Source organism: Meleagris gallopavo, chromosome 1, assembly GCF_905368555.1.
Source record: "Meleagris gallopavo chromosome 1, MGAL_WU_HG_1.1, whole genome shotgun sequence".
Classification (NCBI taxonomy): Eukaryota; Metazoa; Chordata; class Aves; order Galliformes; family Phasianidae; genus Meleagris; species Meleagris gallopavo.
Genome location: NC_139404.1, coordinates 37,787,545 through 37,809,513, shown reverse-complemented (window position 1 = coordinate 37,809,513; position 21,969 = coordinate 37,787,545). Strand labels below are relative to the sequence as shown.

Here is a 21,969-nt window from a genome sequence, read left to right as displayed (position 1 = left end):
GTTACGATCTGCCCAGGAAGACAATGCTTCAGCCAACAATCCCTGTGGCTTTCTAATCTCACTGTGTAATACTTTAGTAATTGTTTTAATAATTATTACATTAAACATTCTTAGTTAAACAACTAAACACTGATTCTTTGTTTGCATCTTTCTGCTGAAAAGTCATTTATCTGTAACCCTAGCAAAGAAGGTTTATGCTATGGGACATTAAGCAAACCATATCTCATTCAGAGAAGAGTAATGAAATTGTAATTGTACAAAGAGCTGATCATTAATAACAATTTAATTTCACCATCCAGTAATCGCTGGAGGTGTAATGGTACCTCTGTGAAAGTCAGCACTCTAACAACATCAGCTGGAAGTGATTTTCAGGTGCAAGCTTGATTAAAGAGATGTGATTCAGTAAGCTACCTGCTTCCTTATGTGACCTTTGGCAGGCTACTTGAGTTCAGACCCCTAACAGCATCGAGGCATGGCCTCACCAGTCACTCAGCTTCCAGAGGGATTTTCCAGGCCAGCTGAGTGCCCTGGTGCACTACCCACCAGGCAGAGCTGGCTGCCTCCTGTGAATGGCAACCGTGACCTCCAGCAAGGCTGCACCTGAACAAGGCAATGGGAATTCCTGAAGCAAGGCATCTGGAGCTCATAGAAACACTTGGGCTCAAAAAGACCTTCAAGATCATCAGGTCCAATGATCAGTCTGACCTACCAATTCCAGTCACTAAACCAGGTCCCTCAGTGCCACATCCACGTCTCCTCAATATTACCAGGCAGGGAGGCTCCCCACCTTCTGTGAACACCTGCTCCAATGCTCTGCACAGAGTACTGTATTTTCAAGTCTAGAAACAAAGTGAATGAAACTGATGGGAATATTTACCTTTCAATCATATCCACATTAAATAGAAAATACATGCACTAATCTAGGTACCACTCATACAAACCTGGAAGCAAACAGGAGCAGAGAGAACATGGTTTGAGTTTGCTTTTCGTTCTCGCTGCCCAGCTTTGTTATTAGTTGGTGATAAATCAAATTCCCCCCCCATCAGTACGTCCTTCCCCTACCGGTGACTGGTGAGGATCTCCCTGTGCCCACCCCCACCAGCGGCTGTCCCACCCTGCGCCGAGCTGGGGCACTGGGGGCACAGCCAGCCCAGGGCGATGGATGCAGGTAATGCGTGCATCACAACACTGCACGTCGCTCTAATGGAAGAGACCGGTTTAAAATTAAAGCTGGTGCCAGAAGCTCGATGTTTACCTGTTATCCTATTAGAAAAACTTCTTTTTATTCCTCGTAAAATAACAAATGCGTTATCGTTATACATTTTATACGTTATCTCCGAAGTCTTCTTTCCGTGGTACTCACTCCTGAGCCCCCCCTCCGCGCCCCCCCGCAACAGAGCCGGGCAGCAGCGATGCAGCAGGCGCTGCCTCCAGCACAAAGTTATCTTCAGCACAAACTCGGCTTAAAAAGATAGCTGAATTGCACCGCACATTGAATATCGCTCGGGAAGGGATCTCCCGCTCAGATCGGAGCAGAGAGCTGTCACTGGGATACTTTTCCCTTCACTTTTCCCCCAGCTTTGTGCCCGTCGGGTCGCTGCAGCACAGATCCAGCCCCGCGCGCGCCTTCCCGCTGCCCGCGCCGCCCGCGGCCGTTCGGGCGGAGGAGCCGGGGGGAGGGGAAGGGAGGGCCGGGCCGCCGGCGCCCGCGCGAAGAAAAAAGGAGCGAAGCGGCCCCGCGCGGGCGGGATCCTCGTCCCGCGCTGCCGCGCGCCGCTCGTCCGCGTTCTGATTGGCCGGCGGCGCGGCCGGCGCTCCCCGACAGGCCGCGCCTGATTGGCCGGATCGCGCAAGCGATGGCTGAGGGCGCCAGCGCGGGGACTGCGGCGCCTGGCGGGAGCGGCGGGCGGGCGGGCGGTACGGCCCCGGCCCTGCCCCAGCCGCTGCCGAGGTGAGGCCGCGCCGGCACCGGGCGCCCTCCTGCCGCGCTCGGCCCCACGCCCGTCCAACCCCCTCCGGCGGGGCGGGCTGCCCTTAAGGGTCGGCGTGAAGGCGCCTTCTCTCTGCGCAGATGGAGGCGAACGTCCTGAGCCTGCGGGACCTGGCGGCCGTCCGGCCGAGCCGCCGAGGCCGTGCCGAGGCGGAGGCGGCTCAGAAGGTGAGTGAGGAGCGGTGCGGCCCCACGCGTGTCCCGCGGGGCGCGGCGCACACCTGCCCGGGGCGCTGTCAGCGGGCGCGGGCGGCACTGCGGCGCTGCCCCTCGGGAGGGCTCCGGGCTCTGCCTCGATACGGAGTTCGGCGCTCGTCGGGGGCTTCGGCCGCGCTGCCGGCCCCGGGATGCCGAGCGCCTGCGGATGTGCCGAGGCTACGGAGCGGGTGGTGCCGCACGACGGGAGCGGGACCGCCGTCCTCCCCCGGGGCCGCGGGACGGAGCGCTCCCTGCGATGGTATGTCTCTCGGCGACTCCGAGCCGGGCCTGGGCGGCTGCCCCCTGCCCGGCACTCCGAGGGCCGCGTTATGCTCCTGTTCCTTCGCAGACGTGCCCGCTCCTGTGTGCATCCCGGGTTAACCAAGGCGGCTCCTGCAGCCCTCTTGTGCTCTGAGCCATCTCTCCTTGGATCGAGGTGAACCTGGGCTTTCATCAGCCCGGCTGCTCACCTCAACGGGCAGTTGTGGCATTCCAGACGTCAGGATGTGGGAGGCTGATAGCGGAATGGATGTGTGCATCTCACAGTAGTGCTGCCACTACTCCTTTGCGATATCTGCACAAGGACGGATGTTAGAGGTAGGGGAACCACGGGTTCTCCAGTGGTCCTCACTGCATTCCCACTGGCACCAGCCGTGGTGAGCAGAAACATGAGGGGAAAGGGACTTCCTCTGCTGCAAAGTGTTGATTTGTTGCCAGATGGGAACTTGAAGAACATACCGAGTGCCAGCTCTGTGTAAGTATGTATTCTAAGAAGCACTGTTGCCTCTAAATTCACCCCTATTTGTCACAGTTACAGCTGGCTGCTGTTAATTGGAAAAGGAGATACTTACTATCTCATTTCAGGATATTCATAGATAAATGTACGCACAAATATTCCATATCATTGCTCAGAACACGATGCTTTTGATGGGCCAGATTGATCCCCACACTGTTGCAGGGCTGCTTCTGGTAAAAGCCAGCTGTAGTTGTGTTTTCTGGCTGGGTTGGACTTGATGAAATGGTATTTGGAGTCACCTGCTTAAATACCTATGTTTGCTAGTGATAGCTGAATTGTTCCTGATAAACAGCAAAAGTTGAACAAGTTATTAGAATCATTGAATCCTTTGAGTTGGAAGAGATCTTTAAAGGCCATCTAGTCCAACTCCCCTGCAGTGAACTGGGACACTTACAGCTACATCACATCATTCAGAGCCCCATCCAGCCTGGCCTTGAGTGTCTCCTCCAGGGATGGGGCTTCTGCCACCTCTCTGGACGACCTTTTGCAGTGCTTCCCCACCCTTATAGTAAAAAAATAAAATAAAAATTATATCCAATCTAAATGAGCTTTTAAAACTCATTTTGAAAAACAGTTAAGCGGAAATGTAGATCTGAAGAAGGCAAATTGCTGTGTTTGTGAGCACCAAAAAAGTCACAGCCAAAGCAAACAGCAAGCAACTGCCATCCTGATTTGTTGTCTAAGAGCAGTTTGCTGTGGTTCCGAGGGCTTTCTTGAGTCCCAATTCCAGCAAGCTATCCAGAAGCTCTTGGTGATAAGCCATCTGCTTTGCTTTCTTGCATTCCATTCAAGGTGTGTGCAGTCAATTTAAGGGACTAAATCTAGTGAGAAATAATAGCAACAACCAAAAAACTCCCATAGTGCCCTGTTTGTGGGAGGCTAAGTAAAATTAAGTGGTAACTGGATTGCCTGAGAACAGACTATTCTCTCAGGGCAAAAAGAAGTTCCTTCTCTGTGCCACCTGATGCATCCTGCAAAGACAACAGTGTGACCTTCTGTCTTCCTCATTCCTTCAGCCTTCGTCAACTGCTTGCATCCACAGGCTGCAGTGAAACAGTGTCTTCTGTAGCTCAGAAGCTGATCTCAGTGCCACTGATGCTTTCTGGAATGAATTCCTTTCAGCTAGTTATTGGTCAGCAGTGAGGGTTCTCACAGTAAGGGCAGAGGTATGGAGTCTGGCCCTCCTATGAGACCAGAAGATGAGAGAAGGTTGAGCTGCAGCTGGAGACTGGAGGGAATTGAGCTTCATTCAAGGAATGATGAAAATCAGCTTACACCTTAAACTATTCCTTCTGGCAGCTCCCAGCTGTGGTCAAGGAATGCCGTTATTGAGTTCTTTGTAGTTCTGAGCAGCGGATAGCATGGGTGTACAGCTTGGTCCCCTTGCACGTGAAGTTCATTTCAGCGTTATGTTCCTGACAGCCCAAGCTGCATTCCCAGCATGGCTTTTCATTGGAGACTTTTCAAGCAGAACCTCATATTTTCGTTTCAAGTGTAATGTGACCAATGCATTCTTTCAATCCAATCTGGTGATTTATGTTCATGGGCAATGCTGTCTTGTAATAATGGAACTTGAAAGCATAGGCCAAGTTTGACTGTTTGACCTCGGTTTCTGTAATTTGTGTCTTGTATACTATCGCATAGAATATTGCACTGCTTCCAGTGAGTGCAGAAGAATGCACTAAATACAGTGGTGAGTGCCAAGGCATGACTCACCTAAGATTACCTTCATAAGTCTGTCAAACTGTTTTCTTTCCTTTTTTTAATAGGAAAACATACTTGATCGATCCAGGATGGCCCCAAAGACTCCCATTAAGAATGATCCAGTTGACTTATCAAAGCAGAAGGGCTGCACCCCGGACAGAAACCCAATGACACCTGTTAAGCTCATTGACAGACCTCAGGCTGACCCTTGGACCCCCACTGCTAACCTGAAGATGCTCATTAGTGCTGCTAGCCCAGACATGAGGGACAGGGAAAAGAAGAAAGAGCTCTTTAGGCCTATAGAAAACAGTGAGCAGAATGACATACCTGACTCATTACAGGTAAGACTCAGAACACGTTTACCTTACCTTTAGTCACAACTCAGACCTTCTTTTAACTGAACATTAGTCCTTGGCTCTTCTATAGGAAATCACAGTATTTCAAAACATTTCCAAGGGCAGTTGCCAGTGCAGCACTACTTGACCAGTGTGAATTTCAGAGACTGAAGGTAGCTGTCTTACCAGTGACTGACTTGGGACCACTCAAGAGCCTGAAGATGAGTTGATCTGGGAGGACAGTGGAAGAAGTAGAGCTTACAGTGGTGAAACCATCACATTCAAGTCCTCCTGAAGCTATTTGCCAAACGATATTAGAAGAAAAGCTGCCAGTTCAGACCAGCCAACAAAGTTCCCTTAAACTAACAGCATAACTAAGTTTAAAGCTTAGAGCCTGGGTAATGCCTTTTATAGCCTCTTAGTATCATACTTTCCCTTCTTCCCCACGCCAGCCGGCCCAGTTCTTTTAAGTTAGCCACTGTGAAGGGCAATAATATCTTCTGAAAGTGGTTTTGCAGGAGCTATTTGATGGTTTGTTCATCTTCCTTTATGAATTTATTAGATCCAGAGGTGTTAAAGAAAATATTCTTCCTCTCTCAAACAAAATTATTCCTTCCAAGTTCTTATCTGCTAGTTTAGAGTTTCTTATGTTTTGTATTTTTATGCACAGCCATTATTGCATGAACTTGCAGGTAAGAGTTTTTCATTACAGGTCTTGTGTGTTGGATTAAAGAGCATGCAAGCAGAAGTGTGTCACCCAAGTGCTTTGCTCTTGCAGGAAGTTCACGTTAGAAAGTCTGAATATTGCTGTCATCTGAAATATGCCTTGCTTGACTATGCCTTATTTCTGAACACCTGCACTAAAGGCTTAATGTTTGTATTTTAACAGGATGATATGGTAGATGATGGCACGGTTGATGAATTTGAAAAACAAAGGCCCAGCAGAAAACAGAAAAGCTTAGGACTCTTGTGCCAGAAGTTTCTAGCTCGCTATCCAAGTTATCCATTGTCAACAGAAAAAACTACAATTTCTTTGGATGAAGTGGCTTCAATTCTTGGTAAGTATACCTGCAGAAATGGGGTAAATGATCACCCAGAGTAACCTTACAGAATGCCCTTGAGAAGGCCATCCTTGTTACTGAGTATTCAAAATCTGTCTTTCCTTGCATCTGGATATTCTTCTAATCATACTAATCAAGAGCTAGAATTGCCTAATATTCCTAAGAGTCTGTTTTGAAATCTGCTTTCTTGCAGTACTTCTTACTAACAGGTCAGTCCTTCAGTTGTCTACCAGTGCTGTTGCTTTCTTATATTTTCAGTGTGCTGAACATTGAAGCAATTGTGAGTTAGAAACCCTTTGTAGGAAGACTAATAAACAACAATTTATGTCAAAATGGAAACTTTAGGGAAACAATTGCAAACAAGTAGGTGTAGGAAATTAATTGGGGAATCAATGCTTCATGACTTAAGTAGATACCTGACATACCATCCGTTGTTTATCAAAGTTATCTTAGTTTTAAATATTGTCTGGTGAGGACAGGTTGCCAGGAGACTGCAAAAGTAGAGTAAGGAAGTGTGTTGTACTGAGGTAGTGAGACTGCCTCAAATAGTCTTTTTTCTGGGTCTTATTTTCAGGTTTGGTCTTAGGTAAAAATTAATGAAATTTCTGAGAAAGGTAATAGAACTTGGGAGAGAGGACTCAAATCACACCAGTAATAAAAGGATGTGGACCTGTTGGGGAGGTTGTCTCTTAAATAGGAAGGACTGTACAAAGTCATCTTTAAATAAATTATCTAAGTTTAGAATGTGGCTGTTTAACAGAAAAGAGGTAGCAAGAATGAAATGCATCTGTTCTGAAAGGAAAGGGGACAGAAAAATGATATCTTTTGGGAATGGTAGGAAGATCCTTGAGAAATGTTCTCCGAGACTAGTAAAAAAGTCCATTTTGGTGCCTTTGTAATGGGAAGTGGAAATAAGAGAGAATTCAGATCAAGTAAACTGTGAAATAAATTACTTAAAGGAATTATTCTTCTAAATGTGGCAGATATTCCTTTGTATGTTTGCCCATAACCCTGATTTTCTATCTTTAGCTGCGCAGGAGTAGTGCTTTACTCATGCTGGGAGTGGTGTTACCTCACCTTCCTAAAGACAAAAAATTTTGCTGCTGGTGTATGGTGGGCACCAAAATTTGGGTATCACACTACTTATCTGGAGTATCTTTCACTCCAAGATGCCTGTACACTCGGAAATATTCATGAATTGTTTGTTTTAATATCCATTTGAAGTTGTAAGTGTTATCCATATTATGCAGATGGGTAAACAGATGCATCAAGGCCTTGTCTTCTGCAGAGAAGTCTTTCAAAACCTTTGCCTTTGGCTAGCACATGTTCTTCTCAGCTGATGCTGACAGGTATGGGATTTCAGGTGCAGCTGCTGCCAATAGTGTATTGTACACTGTCATACCTAACAGCCACGTTTCAAACAGCACCAGAGGGCTGTTCCTGGGATAGCAAGTGGAGTCAGCAGCCTCTTCATATACAGTCCCCAGCTTTGCTCACATCAGGCTGAACTCTAATTGGTGTTACTTTGTAGATTTCGCCGAGGACTTGTTTCCACTGCAGTTGTAAGATTTTATATCTACCCTGTGTCAGTGCTGGGCTCAGACCCTTTCCTGCCCTTCCTGACACACGTGCTTTTAGGCAGGTCCATGCCTGAACTCCAGCACTCTGAAAAGAGGGGCCAAAGTGCTCTGCAAACCTTAGGACAGTATAGTTAAGTCTGAGTGAAGCTGAACAATCTGTAGCAAGTTCATCTAAACAGTGTCAGTGGTTCAAGATGAAGCTATGGTTGGGCTTGTATCTGCTGAACAGTCAGAAAGCATCATACCACAGTCAGAAAGCATCATACCACAGTCATGCATCGGTTTTGATTTTGCAGATTTGGGTGGGTCTAATGTAATATGTTCAGGAGAACAAGTGAAAGATGCTTTGTGAATACTCAGTGTACACTGAGAACAGCCTGTTCTTTGTTCAGCTTCTGCTGAAGAGCACGTTAAAACTAGGCAAGCATCAATGTCTCTTTCATTTTCCCCTCTTAAACCAGGAGTCGGGAGGAGACGAATTTATGATATAGTGAATGTGCTGGAGTCGTTGCACTTGGTTAGCCGTGTGGCCAAGAACCAGTACTGTTGGCACGGGCGGCACAACCTAAGTCAGACTCTGAAAACGCTTCAGGAAGCGGGGGAGCTGCAGTATGGAGAGCTAGTGACCTCCCAGTACAAGGAACAGGACACAGAGTACAAATCTGGAGAGCAGAAAAAGGAAACAGTGCCAGACTCACAAGACAGACCATTACTTGACTTTGCAGAACCAGATTGCACGTCCGGTAAGATAACTAATGCCTCAATGTGAGATACAGATATAGGTCTCTTTCTCCTGTTTACTGTGTGACCTTTTCCCTTGCTATGCTTCTAAATTAAAAGGTAAAAAAATTACTTTTTGCAAAAAGGTGCTGACTTCACTGTGTAGGTGACTCTGTCCTACCCCTAGCATTGGTGTCAGGACAGATTTCCCTTTTCTCATCTGGACTGGCAGGAACCTCTGCAAGATGCTCCAGTCCTTTTTTCCCCACCCATACCTGGCAATAAATGCATTGTTTTGACAGAAGGTGCTATGTTCCATTTGTCCAGTTTTTACACGTTCTCCTTATAATGTGTAGTGTTTAAGTTCTGAAGTGCATTAAAATGATAATTGCACAGAACTGTGTAATACAGTGGAGAATCAGCTTTGGAATCTGTCTTTCTAAAGGCTATTTCTGTAAGCTTTAATTTGTATTGTCTTTTGAAGAGAGGCTTCTGTCTGCGTTATTCAGTTATTTTCTGCCTTTCAAAAGATTTCTGCTTCCCGACAAGAAAATGCTTTACTCCTTTTATGTGTGAGAAACCTACTTATTAGTTTTCTGGCTGTGATGGATGACATATGCTAAGAGACTTGGGTGTTATTTGTAACACAGCATCTGCAAACAGCAGAAAGGACAAGTCCTTGCGGATTATGAGCCAAAAGTTTGTCATGCTGTTCCTTGTCTCCAAGACCAAGATAGTCACTCTGGATATCGCAGCGAAGATATTGATAGAAGAAAACCAGGATACGGTGGACTACAGCAAGTTTAAAAGTAAGCTGGATATTGAGAGACAAATCAGACAGTGAGTAAGGGAAAAGGGCGTGTTTGGATGACACCAGTAGGTAACAGCGAGCACAGGTCAGGAATCTTTTGCCAAAATATGGTTTGGGTTCTACTGATTGGAAACAATAGTTTCTCTACATAGACCTGGGAGTGAGAAGCATCAATTTAATGATCATCTTAAAGTTTTAGCTTCAAAATGTGGGAAAATTAGGTTTCTGGTTTAATTCTTTATACCTTATTTCCTCTTCCTTTCTGAATGACATGTTTCAAGACTTACTGAAATGTGTTGAATGGAATGGCGTTCATGTTTTCTCTGCACAAGTTTGTTACTTCACCCCAGAAGTCTTTCACAGCTAGATAGCATAGTTTTGTTCCCAGTTAGTGGAGTTTGGTACTTAGATCTCTCGGATAACTTGACAAAAACAGCATTAGCAAATCATTTTGCACTTTTAAAGTGACGTATCACTAATTCAGTCTTAAAATGCTATTTCAGATACCGGGAGAAATGAAAGAATTTTAGACGAGCAGTGGATATGTGTACTGTATCCAGCTCAGAAATGTTATTTATTGGAGTCTCAGAGATTTTTTTCACAAGTTTCTTTATTCTATGTGTTGCTTTTTCCCTTTATTGATGTTGCTGCCTTTTTTTGGTCATCCAATGATGTAATCACTCCCTAAATCATTTCCATCAAAATGAGGTAGGCTGGAAAATAAAATGAGTGATGACAAGCAGATGGAAGTGGGAACTGACATGGCAGCCTTTAGAGGGATTGCTAGAGTCCATCCCAGTTTGATTTTACTTTTCTCATCTGTGAAATCTATGATAATACTCCAGAATGAAATTACTACATAAATACATGCTGTATACATTGCAAATGTGACTGTCTTGACTATTTTTGTTCTTTCCTCTTAGCAAAGGTACGAAGGCTGTATGATATTGCCAATGTTCTTACCAGCCTATGCTTGATAAAGAAAGTTCATGTCACAGAGGAACGAGGCCGCAAGCCAGCTTTCAAATGGATTGGGCCTGTGGACTTCCCTGGCAAGACTGGTAAATTGTTTAGCTCACTCCACTTTTCTTTTGACATTCATTTCCAGATTATGAAAGGTTGTTTTCTGCATGTGAAGAATGACTTGACATTCATTAACCATTGTGTGGTTATCAACCACTTACCAGCTCAAAATTTGCCTTCACCAAGCTTATCTAATGATAATTAACTAGATGAATTGTAGAACAATAGATCTCCAAATGTTGTTCTGTCGGTCTTAGGGATTACAGCACCTCAGTATTTCTGTCATAACTTGATAATGAGTTGTTTTCTTGGTAAGGGAGCTTACCTTGTATTTTCTCATGAAGAGGTTTTTAATGGGGAGGACTGACCCAAGCTCTTGTAAGCTGCTGATTCTTGTCTAGAAGTAAGTGTGAAGGAAAGCCTTGTGCTACTGCATTTTCTATGTGTTGGGCTGGTGCTATGAGCAAGTAAAGCATACTTGGTTGTAAACATTAATGGTATCTTAGTCTGCCCCCTTTCTCTTGCTAGCCGTACACGCTGGAATGTAGCTGCTTCTTGCAGCTACCATGGAACTGAAAAGAGGAAAGCCACTATCTTGTTTACCCACGCTTACTCAACTATGATATACTCAGTGTTGTGGGGCTTGGAATGGCATAGAGGTTGCTTTTTCTCCTATGGCCAATTTTAGTAACATGGCAAAAGTCTAAATAACGAGCTGTGTTCTTTGAATGACTTGTACAAAACTGTATTGCTTCAGATGAGCCAAGAGGGCACTGCCCAACATCTGGTCCTCCAGCAGAGGCACGAAGAGGAGCCCGTGCCCCATATCAGATCTGTGTTACTGGAAAGCAGAGGTTCACACGTCATGCTTCATTTAATGATGCACAGCCCTGTGAAGGTACCAAAAGGAAAGTCAGCTCTGAGCCCAGCAGCCCAAATCGAGAGAGACAAGGTGACTACTAAGGAAGTGTATTTGTCTGTGTGCTACTGAATCTGCCCAAATGTAAGCCCACTCATTAAGTCAGTTGACCAAGTGAAACAGCCTAATAAAGTATATGTGAATTACCTTAGGTAGATGCCAGTATTTCCACTCTTTTGTATTTTGGATCTTCCAGGCAAGTGTCTAAAATTAAAAGAGCTGAGTTTGGGCAACACTGCCTTGAATCAGCAGCTTGTCTTCTGGTAAATGTTTATGTTCTTCGCCAATTGCAACTATAGTGTGGCTTCTTCTGTTAAAGTGTGGTACAGATAAAGAAGGATTATTTAGACTCAAATGATTGCTTTAATTTATGGTTCTTAATATAGTGGAATTTAATGTGACAATCTAACAGATAACTCATAAAAATGAGCAAGCAATTACAGGGCCTTTCACAGTCCCTGTTATAGGAAATGATGTTGTCAAGCACCTCCTGAGTGGGACTGAGAGTTCTAAGTATCTTGCAGGTTCTGGCTTTAGCTGATCAGTAGACATTATAAAAATGTGCCAGGGAAGAAACACCATAGCCAGTATTTTATATGGCTAGTATCAAAATACATTTAGTAAACCTGCCTCTTATTAACTGAATATTCCTTTGTTCTTTCAGCTTGCATTGTGAATTCAGATGAATATTGCTCAAAAACGATAAATCTAGCATCTGTCTGCAGGCAGAAGATAGAGGAAGATACTAGGTAAGATGGTGTTTAAAAACTCTGGTCTTGTTTCAGCTTGGTGTTTGCTATGTGAAACTCTCAGTATTGCTTTTATGTTCGGTGGCTTTTTTTTGTTTGTTTGGTGGTTTTTCAGGAGAATCATTTTAACATGCAGAAAGCTTTAATGTAGAACCAATCAAGGATATAAACTTTTGCACCTCAAACTCCTTTGTTTATTTGCTCCCCTTACTATGCTGTCAAATCACAATCTAATTTTACTGCTGTTAATTAAAAGCTTTCTTCTGTTTAACTACTTGAGCTTATTCACAGCCAACATGTATGTATCTACGTTCCACTGTGTCCTTTTGCTTCAGTAGTAGTTCTTTATCTCAGGCGTGTTCATACAGGGCTTTACTGCCTCCTTTTTCATGTTACTTAGGCTGAGCAAATCACAATTCCATGGAAAACCTCTCTTGTCATATTAGAGGGTCTTCTTTATATCTATCCCAATTTGAATTCGTGTCTGGATGCCAGGCGTAGCTCCCTAGTGGCCTTTTCTACTCCAGTCAAGTGCAGCTGAAAGCATTATTGTTCTGCCAAGCAATTGATGAGTCTGCTTCCGTATAATTTGATATAATAAAAAGTGACCCTCCTGGTAAACTGTGTAAAATAAGTGGAGTTTTTTCATGTTTATGCCCAAGAATGGCATGTAGTAGCTTGTAAGAATAAAACATAGGTTTACTTTTGTACTAAATGTTTTGGTTGTTTTTTTTGTCTTTTGTCGTTAGGAGCAAAGCTTGTGCCACAGAAGGAGTACTCAATGCAGCAAGGAACCCAAGTGTAACCTCACCTCTCTCCCTTCTTCCAGTTCCTGGGGACTCTGATTTTTGTGCTAACCCTTTATCTCAGGCAGTTTTCCCTGTGGTCCAGGCAGATATGCCAAGCCTTTTGCTGCCAAAAGGGGTCAGCAGCCAAGCTCTGCATCCTTCCAGTGCAGCAGCCTCCAAGACAGAGAATGGAAAACCTCACTTACTCCCCAGCCAACCCTTCCTGTGTTTCCCCTCATCATCCTTTTTTATGCTGTGTGGTGGACTTCAGGAGAATCTCACAAGGGAGAGTGGGAGCACAGAGGAGAAGGTCTTGCCCCCAGAAGCTCAGGATGCTGTACCTCCAGCTAATTGCCAGAAACGCAGCTCCCACAGGTGCACATCACCCTCTGCTCCTACTGATGATGAAGAACCAGCTGCTAAAAAGCAGACTGTCGAACAGAGTGATGTCCCTATCTCACTTGTAGTACCCAAGGTAAAGAAATGAATTTCTTTATCAGTTGGGCTTCCTATGGGTGCAGAAAACTTTTTCCCACTATAGTGTTTTTAGAAATATCACTCTTGTCATGGATACAAATTAGCAGCTTGAGACAATTATGTGACTGCTGCGTCAGGAAGTATAGGCATTAACTAGGAGATGTTTCTGCAGTATTAGCAGAAAATGGACTGTGATTGCGTTGCATTGCGAAGTGATGATCAGCTGTCCTTTGGAATCATTGTCTTTAACAGAACAAGCTGCTGGGGGGGGGGAGAAATCAATGTGACTATTACTCCTCATCCTCCATCCTTCGCATAGGCTTTCCCAGATGGCAGCAGTATTGCTTACTCCACTGAGCCACAGAAAGTATGATTTGTACTTTCTCCCTAATCTCCAGCCTCACTATACACTGGTTATACACTCAGTACTGCCCACAGCAGATTGGTGAAAGAGCAGATAATGGTGAAAGTGAAGTGCATCTATTTCTCAGCTCTCTTCACTACTGAAAATAGAGGTCAGGCCCCGTACCAATGTTTGAATATAAATTTGAAATAGGTACATGTTTTATTCTCTAGCTGAGGAAGGTGTCTGAGACATCATACCCTTCTTCAATTTGGGCTCTTCATTACCTCTCTTGTTTTTGCTTAGAAGCCTGTTGAGTTGCCTAAGGCAGACACTGCTCCAGGAAGTGGCTGTGCATCTGCTGTACATCTAGAAGCTTTTCATCTTGACCTCTCAAGTCCTGCTGCTCCAGAGACTGCAGACGAAAAGTCTACTAAGCCTTTGGATTCTCAGGAGCAAGAAAAATGGTCTCAGAATAAAGAGCCTGATGAACCTTCTCCAGGAAAAGATCACATCTCTAAAGAAAACACCAATCAGCCTTTTGTACCGCAGTATCTTTATGTTCAGCCTGCTGCTGGTAAGGGCAGATGTGAGATCTAGAGGCACTCAAACCTTTCCATCTGTTCACTGAGGCATTCAAAAAGGGAGACCTACAGATAGGTCTGGAAGTCTATCGCTGGCACAAATGTCAGCAGCTCTCTGTAGTAGTTTAATAACTCTGTCTTCCATATGAATTGTTGCTTCTTTGAAAATGGAGGCGCTTGGTTTTTTTAGGCACTCAAACATTACTAGAGATAAATAGCATGGATTTTGCATGCTTGAATTACATGCAGCAAAGTAAGACACCTATCTGGCATTCAAAACTGAGGGTAAGTGGAAGTCTAGATTTGTCAGTAAGGTGGCCAGAATAGTGCAACAGCATTTCCCTAAGGGTGATCTTAGTCATTTGCAAGCTTTGCACTTTCTTGTCTTGTGCCTCAATGGGATCATGCCACTCAAACTGAATTGTTTGTTGGGAGTGTCCATGGACAGCAGGAGTAGGGAGGAAGCATCTGCAAATACAACAGGATTTCGTGTTCCACCCTTGTTTGCATCTGTGCTTGCACAGTGCCAAAGACTAATTTTTGGGAGCAGCATGCATGAGATTTTCATGACTACTGCTTTAGTATTTGATTCCCTTGTGGCATAGGATGGGGCCTGTGGGCTTTCACTTTTTTGGAGCAACTTGTAGAATGGAGATGCTTGGTTGGAAAATGTTGATCTTGGAATTTTGAAAGGTCAAAGTGGGAACCAGCTTCTTTTTCAAAACGATATTTCAGCAGTTTTAAGGAAAATGAGCATCTTTGGGGTATATCTAGATGTTTTCTAATTGTATTTTTTCTTGTTAAAACACAGTGTATATACTTTGATATAGCAGAGAATGGGATTCTTGTTAGTGTAAAGAGTTTGTTTAGCCAAGCTGTTGCTCGTTACTCAAATTAGAAGCAGAGAATAGGAAGGTGCAGTTCGTGCTTAGTATGAATGAAGTGAACAGATGTAGAGAAAATGAACAGGCAGCAGGGGGGGACATGGGGGTACGTAGGAAAAAAGAGCCTGACTTAACAGCCACAATTTTGTTTCTTCCTGGCCAGCCTATCTTTCCTTCTTTCTTGTCTCTCGTGTTCTATATGAAGTTATGTTAGCTTAATTCCAATTTGTCAACTGTATTAATGCCTTGCTGTTTTTCTCATTTGTTTAGGACTAAGCAGTTTTAATTTCCTGTTCTCTGCAAACCAAGCTCCCAGTGCCATCGGGCTGGCTGCAAGCCAGTTACCTTCTCTGAGTGTCCCCTGTGTCATGGTACCATCAGCAGCCTTGGCTTCCTTTCCTCTCGTCTGTTCACCTGCAATTCCCAGCCGTCTTTCTCCAGTTCCTAATGGCTCCTCAGCTGCTGCCTCCATGAATATCAGCATGCCTGGCCTGGCATCGACAGCGCCTGTTTTCATAGGCACCACGGCAGTGGTTACTCCAAATGCCTCACCCTCACCAGCAGTGGATCCCCAGCAAACTGCTCACCCTGCTGCACATCCGAGACCTGTGCTCACGAGGTCCTGCAGTGCTGTTAAATTGGATTCCCCTGTGTGTGTGGGGCATCCAGTGACCCTTCTGAAACTGCAGCAGGTAAGCATCAAAGGTGACTGAATGACAGTGAAAATGCAGTTCCAACTCAATGGGATTGATGGCAGCTTGTGCTGCAGGCTGGTGCCTGTGTGTCAGAGCAGCAAGTTGGCAGGCTGGGAGGTGGTGTCATCCACATAATTCACGTGTCCATCTGTCATGGTGGGAGGGCTTGGGACAGTCTTTGTTTAAACACATGGTCCAGTGTAAGGTATCTCATGCTGAGTGGTAAAGCGCTTCCAATTCTTACAAGAATTTTAAAATCTTAGAAGTCTGACATGAACAGAGGAAGAAAAATGAGGTTTTTGGGGCTTGTTTTCCCAGAGATCTGAGTGCTTTGGGTTGGTTTTTTTTTTGTTTGTTTGTTTTGTTTCTTCCCTGTTTGATTCTAGCATTCTAAATGTATCGTGCAGGAGCTATAGAAACACATTGGGAAGATGGGAGGATTGTTTGTCATCATTAAAGAGTCAAATGGCCAGAACAGGTGGTAATGTTCTGGGTTACCTCCTCACCCCCATTCTAATCTCTGCTCAATAAGTAAAGGAAGCTTAGCGGCAACATCTGACAGAACTGAGTGATATCTACTTGATCTTTCTTGAAGATCAACAAATATTTTTGAGAATTTACCATAGTAATGGATTTTTTTTAATATATTAATGAGAAAATCATAAATGAAGGACTCATTAATCTGAAGTACAACTAATGAGATAAAATAGTCGTGTCACACTGCGTTAGCTGTGCACAACTATTCACAATGATATTTTGGCACTACTTTAGCTTACATCTTTTAGTCTGTGATGTGTTTTCCTACCATCTAATAAAGAGACAAATAGAACTTTTGGAAGCTTTATGAATGTTATTTTATGTTAATTTTGTTCAAGCTTTACAAAAAGGCTGTAATAGAGTCAACCTGTTTACAGATACCAGCATTAGAGTGGCACTTACAGCAGAAGAGGCTTGGGTTTAGTAGACTAATTTTAGATCTGTTTCGTTGTTAGCAAATAACAGAAGCGACTGAAATGTTAAGGAGGAGGGGAAGGAGCCATTTGAGCTAGAGGACAAGACTGGCATAAGAATGAATGAGTATGAACTAGTGGTGAATATACTTAAGTTGGAAATGAGAGAAAGGTTTTCAGTTTCCCAGCAGTGACATGCTGGCAGATAGCCCAGAGCTTTTCATGTGGAGCTCCTGAATGAATTGTGTGACATGGTTCCCTGTAGTAGCGCAGGATGCTGGGCTTCTTGCAAACTGGGCTTGTAGGCATGGTTGCATGTAGACTTTGATAAAAACGCTACTGAATTACCTTGGTTTTGTTTTACAAATAGCCTTCATCGACTCCTGTCACTCCCAAGAGCGTTCGTCCTGCACGTCACGAGGCATTCTTCAAAACTCCTGGAAGTCTTGGAGATCCTAGTGCATGGAAAAAAAGTGAAGGCAACCAGACCAGAAATGCCAGCTCTGTGCAGAGAAGACTAGAAATCTCTAGTACCAGCACTGACTAAGTCCATGCATTGCAAAGGTTGGGCAGATTGTCCTAGGACACAGTATTTGTTACAAGAGGTCAAGCGCTCTTAATCTGAAAAGAAGAGCGTGTTGACATGTCATCCCTTTTGGCATGCTTCCCCACTATCCATTCACCCACCAGTTCTGTTAACCTTCTCCACAAATCAGACTTGGTAGTGAAAACCTTTTACTTAATTGTTCCTTCAGTACTGATCTGAATTCAGATGCTGTAGTTCACATAACCTTGTGGGCATCAAATTTTATTTGTGGTTTTAATCTGGAAAACTCTTTATCAATCTGAGGTGATGTAAAGAGATTTCATTGGAGTCCCCACGGGTTCTTTGCTCGTGGTTTTAAGTGAGACATCTAGCACTTATCTGGGGGTAAGCAATTTTTTAACATGTCTGCTTACCCTGAGTAAATCTGTGGTGAAATTGATGAGCTAAAACATTATGCCAAACCCTGTCGCCGCAGTACAGCCTCTTGCTATTTATTTGGTACATTACAGTGGGAGCTTCAGAGTAACAGATTTTCTCAGGGTGGGATTACTTGAATGTCAGTCAGTTGTTGTACAATTTGCCCAGCACTTGTGGTTAGGAAAACAAATAACACCATATGATTGAATGTATACATTTGAAAAATATTAAGACCAAAATAACTGTGAATTAACATTTTTATAGTTATGTCAATGAACTGCGTTGTTCCTTGGGTTTCTTTCTCCTAATCTGAGCAAAAGGTACAAAGGTAGATGTGAAGAATACAAAACCTGACTCTTGGAAAAAAAAAAGTTTGACAAAGTCATTTGAGAGTGTCAAGTCACTGGGAGAACTGTGCTAAGATTTCCTTTCCATGCGATATGTGTTCTGGACTTTATGACTAAGGGACACTGGTAAGTCAGTAATCACACTATGAGATTCACTTTAACCTGAGTCTCCTTAAGTGCCTTCTTAGAGGTTTACTTCAATCTGTACCCCTTAAGTAGATTTTAAGTGCCTATCTGTTCATCTGTGGGAATTTTGTAACTAGTTAATAGTGTTTGAATGTACTTGGAAGATGAGGGAGATTTTATCTTTTGGCACATATCTGTTGAAACCACAAAAGAAGCTAAAAAAGAATGGGAGTCAAATTTTGGAAGTAAAAAATTATTTGTGTTCCTTATGAGAAGATAAGGAGAAGAAAAGGGCGTGTGTAACACTTAACATTCAGGGTCTTCAAATAACGAATGGTGCTATTAATAATATAGGACATAATTTTAAGGGTTAATACTCTTATGGTTGGGTATGTTCTTTACTGGTATAGCAATCTGCCATGAAACTTGTGCAGCTTCCTTTTTAAAAGACAGAATGCATTGCTGTTGACATCATGTTACTCTGGATTTTTAGCAAACATAGGGCCAACATCATCAGCTCCTCCCTCACGAGTAGTAACTTTGCTTTGATTGGTACTGGTGTTTGGGGGTAGATAGGCTGATGTGCTACTTGGTCAAGGGAGGCTAGGATTTTATGTGGGAGTTTGGAATTTGATGAGGATTTTTATTTTTATAATGAAATGTATATGAATTTAAGAAAAAACTTTGCCAAAACTGGGAATTGAGTTAATGTGACTTTATCTTAGAATAAACAAATAACAGCCTTATCAGGAGAGCTGGTTAGCCCTCATTGAAGGGAAATCTCTACAGTGGAATTATCGTAGGAATTTTCAGGGATTATAAGAAGAAATCTTCAGATTGCTAAATTTAAAGTTGTTTTTTCTGGTGTTTGTTTTTTTTTTTAATCACACTACAATTGTGAAAGTTTACAGTTTTTGCTTCTGAATTATTTCTTCTTATACACCCACTTATATTTATTTCATTTTGAAAAGTTTTGAAATAGGCACGGTGCTGCCACTGTACTTGTGCTAACCTACAGTTGTTACTTTTGTGGCTGGAAAGAGGCTGCAGTGATTCTGGTGGACATCGTGGATGTCTATTTCCTTGTCTTTTCCTCTCAAGTGTGGTGCAGCCTTTGAATGAAATAGCAGCTGGCAGCAGAAGAGAGTGTTGGGGTCAAGTATTGACCCTAGCTGAAGCATGATCATGATATTCACCTTGTGTTGTAGTCTGTGTCATAGCATACTTGAAAATGCAGGGATTGAAAATGTATCTTCTGTTTCCAATTTCTGCTTCTACTTTTGAGTTCCTGTAAATACAGCAGGCCTGGAAATGAGGATCAACTCCCTCACAATCAAAACTGATGGGTTGCAGTTGTGAAAGCAAATTTGGGACTGGGAACAGAAGGGTGTTTAAGTGCCGTTCTGGTTTTGTCATTGCAAAATTATCACTGGAGTAGGTGCAGGGATGGATAGAAAAGCAGCACCGGGGCATTTGGGTGACACTGGGGACAGTGCTGCTTGCAACTGACTGGCAAGGCAGAAGGGTGGGCTGTCAGGAGGGAATGAGTTTATTTTCTATCTTTGCCTTTGCTGAAAGCAAAATAGTAAATTAAACTAGTAACAATTCACCAGCAAAGTAGCTTTGGAAAAGCGGAATTTGTACTCACACTGAGGAAAAGTGCATACCTATGATGTTTTGCAGGGTTTGTAAAACCTTTCTGTTCCAAAACAGTTGTTAGGGAGGGTGAGTGTGTAACTTATACTTGAATCTACCTGCCACGTTTACATTTCTGATTATCTTTTGTAAATTGGTGCTATTTCTGTATTTAAAAAGCGGTATTTTTAATGTAAAGCTGCTTTCAGTTTGTATCTTTGCACTGCTAGTTTAATATAGATATTAATTTTATTGCTGCCTATAACTGTCCTGCTTTTCCTGCTCTGTAGCAATCTTTTTAGCTGTTTGCTTATAGCTTTACTCCAATCACAATGTTGGGATGATTATCTTTTAATCCTATCTCTTAGCAAAATATTAAACTTTTACAGAATAAAAGTGGAACAAAAAACAAGTGTGAGGCTGTGATGTCAGTATGGAGAGCGTTCTTTAAAATAAATAACCATCCACCATGCATTCAAATTAGTGCTGTTGAAGCCTCAAGGACCAGTGCAATGTAAGCTGGCTAATAAAGTCCTGACTAGGAGCATGGCTCTGCTCCTCAAGTTCTGCTCCTGTAATATGGGGCACATGTTCTGGGTCTGGCTGCCATCATTGAGAAGTTGTAGTTGGTTGTCTAAATATGTGCCCAGGGCCTGCCCAGGACTGGGCTGTGGGCAACTGTCCTTGGGAGCTGTCAGCACCACAAGGGGCCTGTCCCACTACCAAGGATCTTGGGGCTCCATTAAAACCAGGGACTATTTCATTATTGATTTCACCAAGTCCTGTGTTGCTTTCCCCCAGTAATTAAAGAGATGTGAGTTAATGTCACTGAGACCCGGCTGCAAGACGCCTATGAGTTACGACTGGCTGAGCTCCTCAGAAGTCATTTTTTAAAATGAAAACTCAGCAGCTCAATATCGTTTGGCTTATTTCTGACCTGTGACTTCACCAACATTAACTTTCCCTTTCCACTGACAGGAAAGAATATAAATTAATAAGATAAGATATGGGATGAACGCTAACAAACCCTGCTCCAGCCCCTTTTGTTCGGCCATGGCTGTAGCTTCCTTGGCAGAGTTCAGGGCTGTAGCTTCAAGTAGTTCCCATCCACATCTGTGTGCCCTTTTGAAGTAAAAAATAACTAGAGGGGAACATTAAACACCCTCTGGTTTAGTTCTCTCTGTTAAAAGGGAAAATTAAAAGCTGTAGCATTGTGGATGAAAGTCTTAGTGCCCTGTGGCCTGAGCTATGCAGCCAGGGCCACTGGGAGACCAAAATCAGCCCACAGTGCTGGAAGGCATTACATGCTGCCAGCAAGTGAAGCTTTGATCTGGGGCAGGCATCAACCCCTGCCCCAGGGCCCAGCTGCCCCTTGTTTGAGTAATATAGAAGAGGCACCCAAGCGTCTTTGTGGAGTAGGAAAAACCAGAGCAATAAAAGCCACAGGAAAAGTCTAACAAAGGTGGGTTTGGGGGAAAATTACAGAGGTTACCTGAGAGCTGATTGCCAGCATCGGGGTTAAACCAGAGATCTTTTGTGAGCACTTTTTCTGTGGCATTCAGGGGGCAGAAAACCAAAGGGAGGTCTGCAAAACAGCTGCATGATGAGCTCTTCCACTGCAGGGGCCAAGCATTGCACAGCATGAGGCAGGCTAGGCACAAAGAGCAGGGCTTCACTCTGCTGTCTGTGATCCTCTGAGAAGATCTCTGTGGCAAGAAGCATTAGCGTCCAGGTTCTTTCCAAGTTAATTGGCTGCACCAGCAAGACAACAAGAATTTCAGCTGTTTTTCAGGAGGTTTCCCCAAGGCTTCTTGGGTAGTGAAATGAAATCTAATGGTGTCAGTCAGCACTAAGTCAAGCTGCAAAATCCATGGGCCTTTCTCTGCTCCACCAGAGATGCACAGCAATTCTGCTGGTGAGTGGGCAAAAACCTGCATTTCTGCTTTGCAAGATGCCTTGACGTCCAAGTCTGATAACACAGGATCTCTTAGGGAAAGGACAGTGTGATCTGCCTCAGTCAGAGCTTGGAAATTCTCAATTTTCTGAATAAATAAAGCCTTCATTTTCACCCTGCAGGAGAATGTGAGCTGCCAGGCGTTCTGCCTTTCCCATATCTCTGATTCAATGTGACAGCAGTTTCATTTAATAGATGATATTCCAAATTTAGGTGGGAGGGGAGAATGAAACTTGTTTCATAGTAAGATGAAAGAATAAAGTTTCTATTCCACAACAGTAAATTGTCCAAAAAGAAGCAATTTACTTTTGCTAGCCAATTTATTAATGCTGATTA

At 43.5% G+C, this 21,969-nt stretch overlaps 1 protein-coding gene across 2 annotated transcripts; it reads left to right on the top strand.

Moving 5' to 3' along the window:
- Nucleotides 1–1,842: 1,842 nt before the first annotated feature.
- On the top strand, nucleotides 1,843–20,091 carry E2F7 (E2F transcription factor 7). 2 transcript variants are annotated; one of them, XM_085221649.1, is made up of 12 exons: nucleotides 1,843–2,158; nucleotides 4,754–5,029; nucleotides 5,913–6,081; nucleotides 8,126–8,407; nucleotides 9,035–9,193; nucleotides 10,119–10,256; nucleotides 10,976–11,170; nucleotides 11,802–11,886; nucleotides 12,636–13,149; nucleotides 13,804–14,071; nucleotides 15,233–15,654; nucleotides 16,978–20,091. In XM_085221649.1, the coding sequence occupies exons 1-12, from the start codon at nucleotides 2,072–2,074 to the stop codon at nucleotides 17,152–17,154; spliced, it is 2,772 nt and encodes a 923-aa protein (XP_085077775.1). In that variant the 5' UTR covers nucleotides 1,843–2,071; the 3' UTR covers nucleotides 17,155–20,091. The 2 variants fall into 2 exon arrangements, with proteins under 2 accessions (XP_085077775.1, XP_085077773.1); XM_085221647.1 differs by having other exon boundaries at nucleotides 1,844–2,158; nucleotides 13,801–14,071.
- The last annotated feature ends 1,878 nt before the right edge of the window (nucleotides 20,092–21,969 follow it).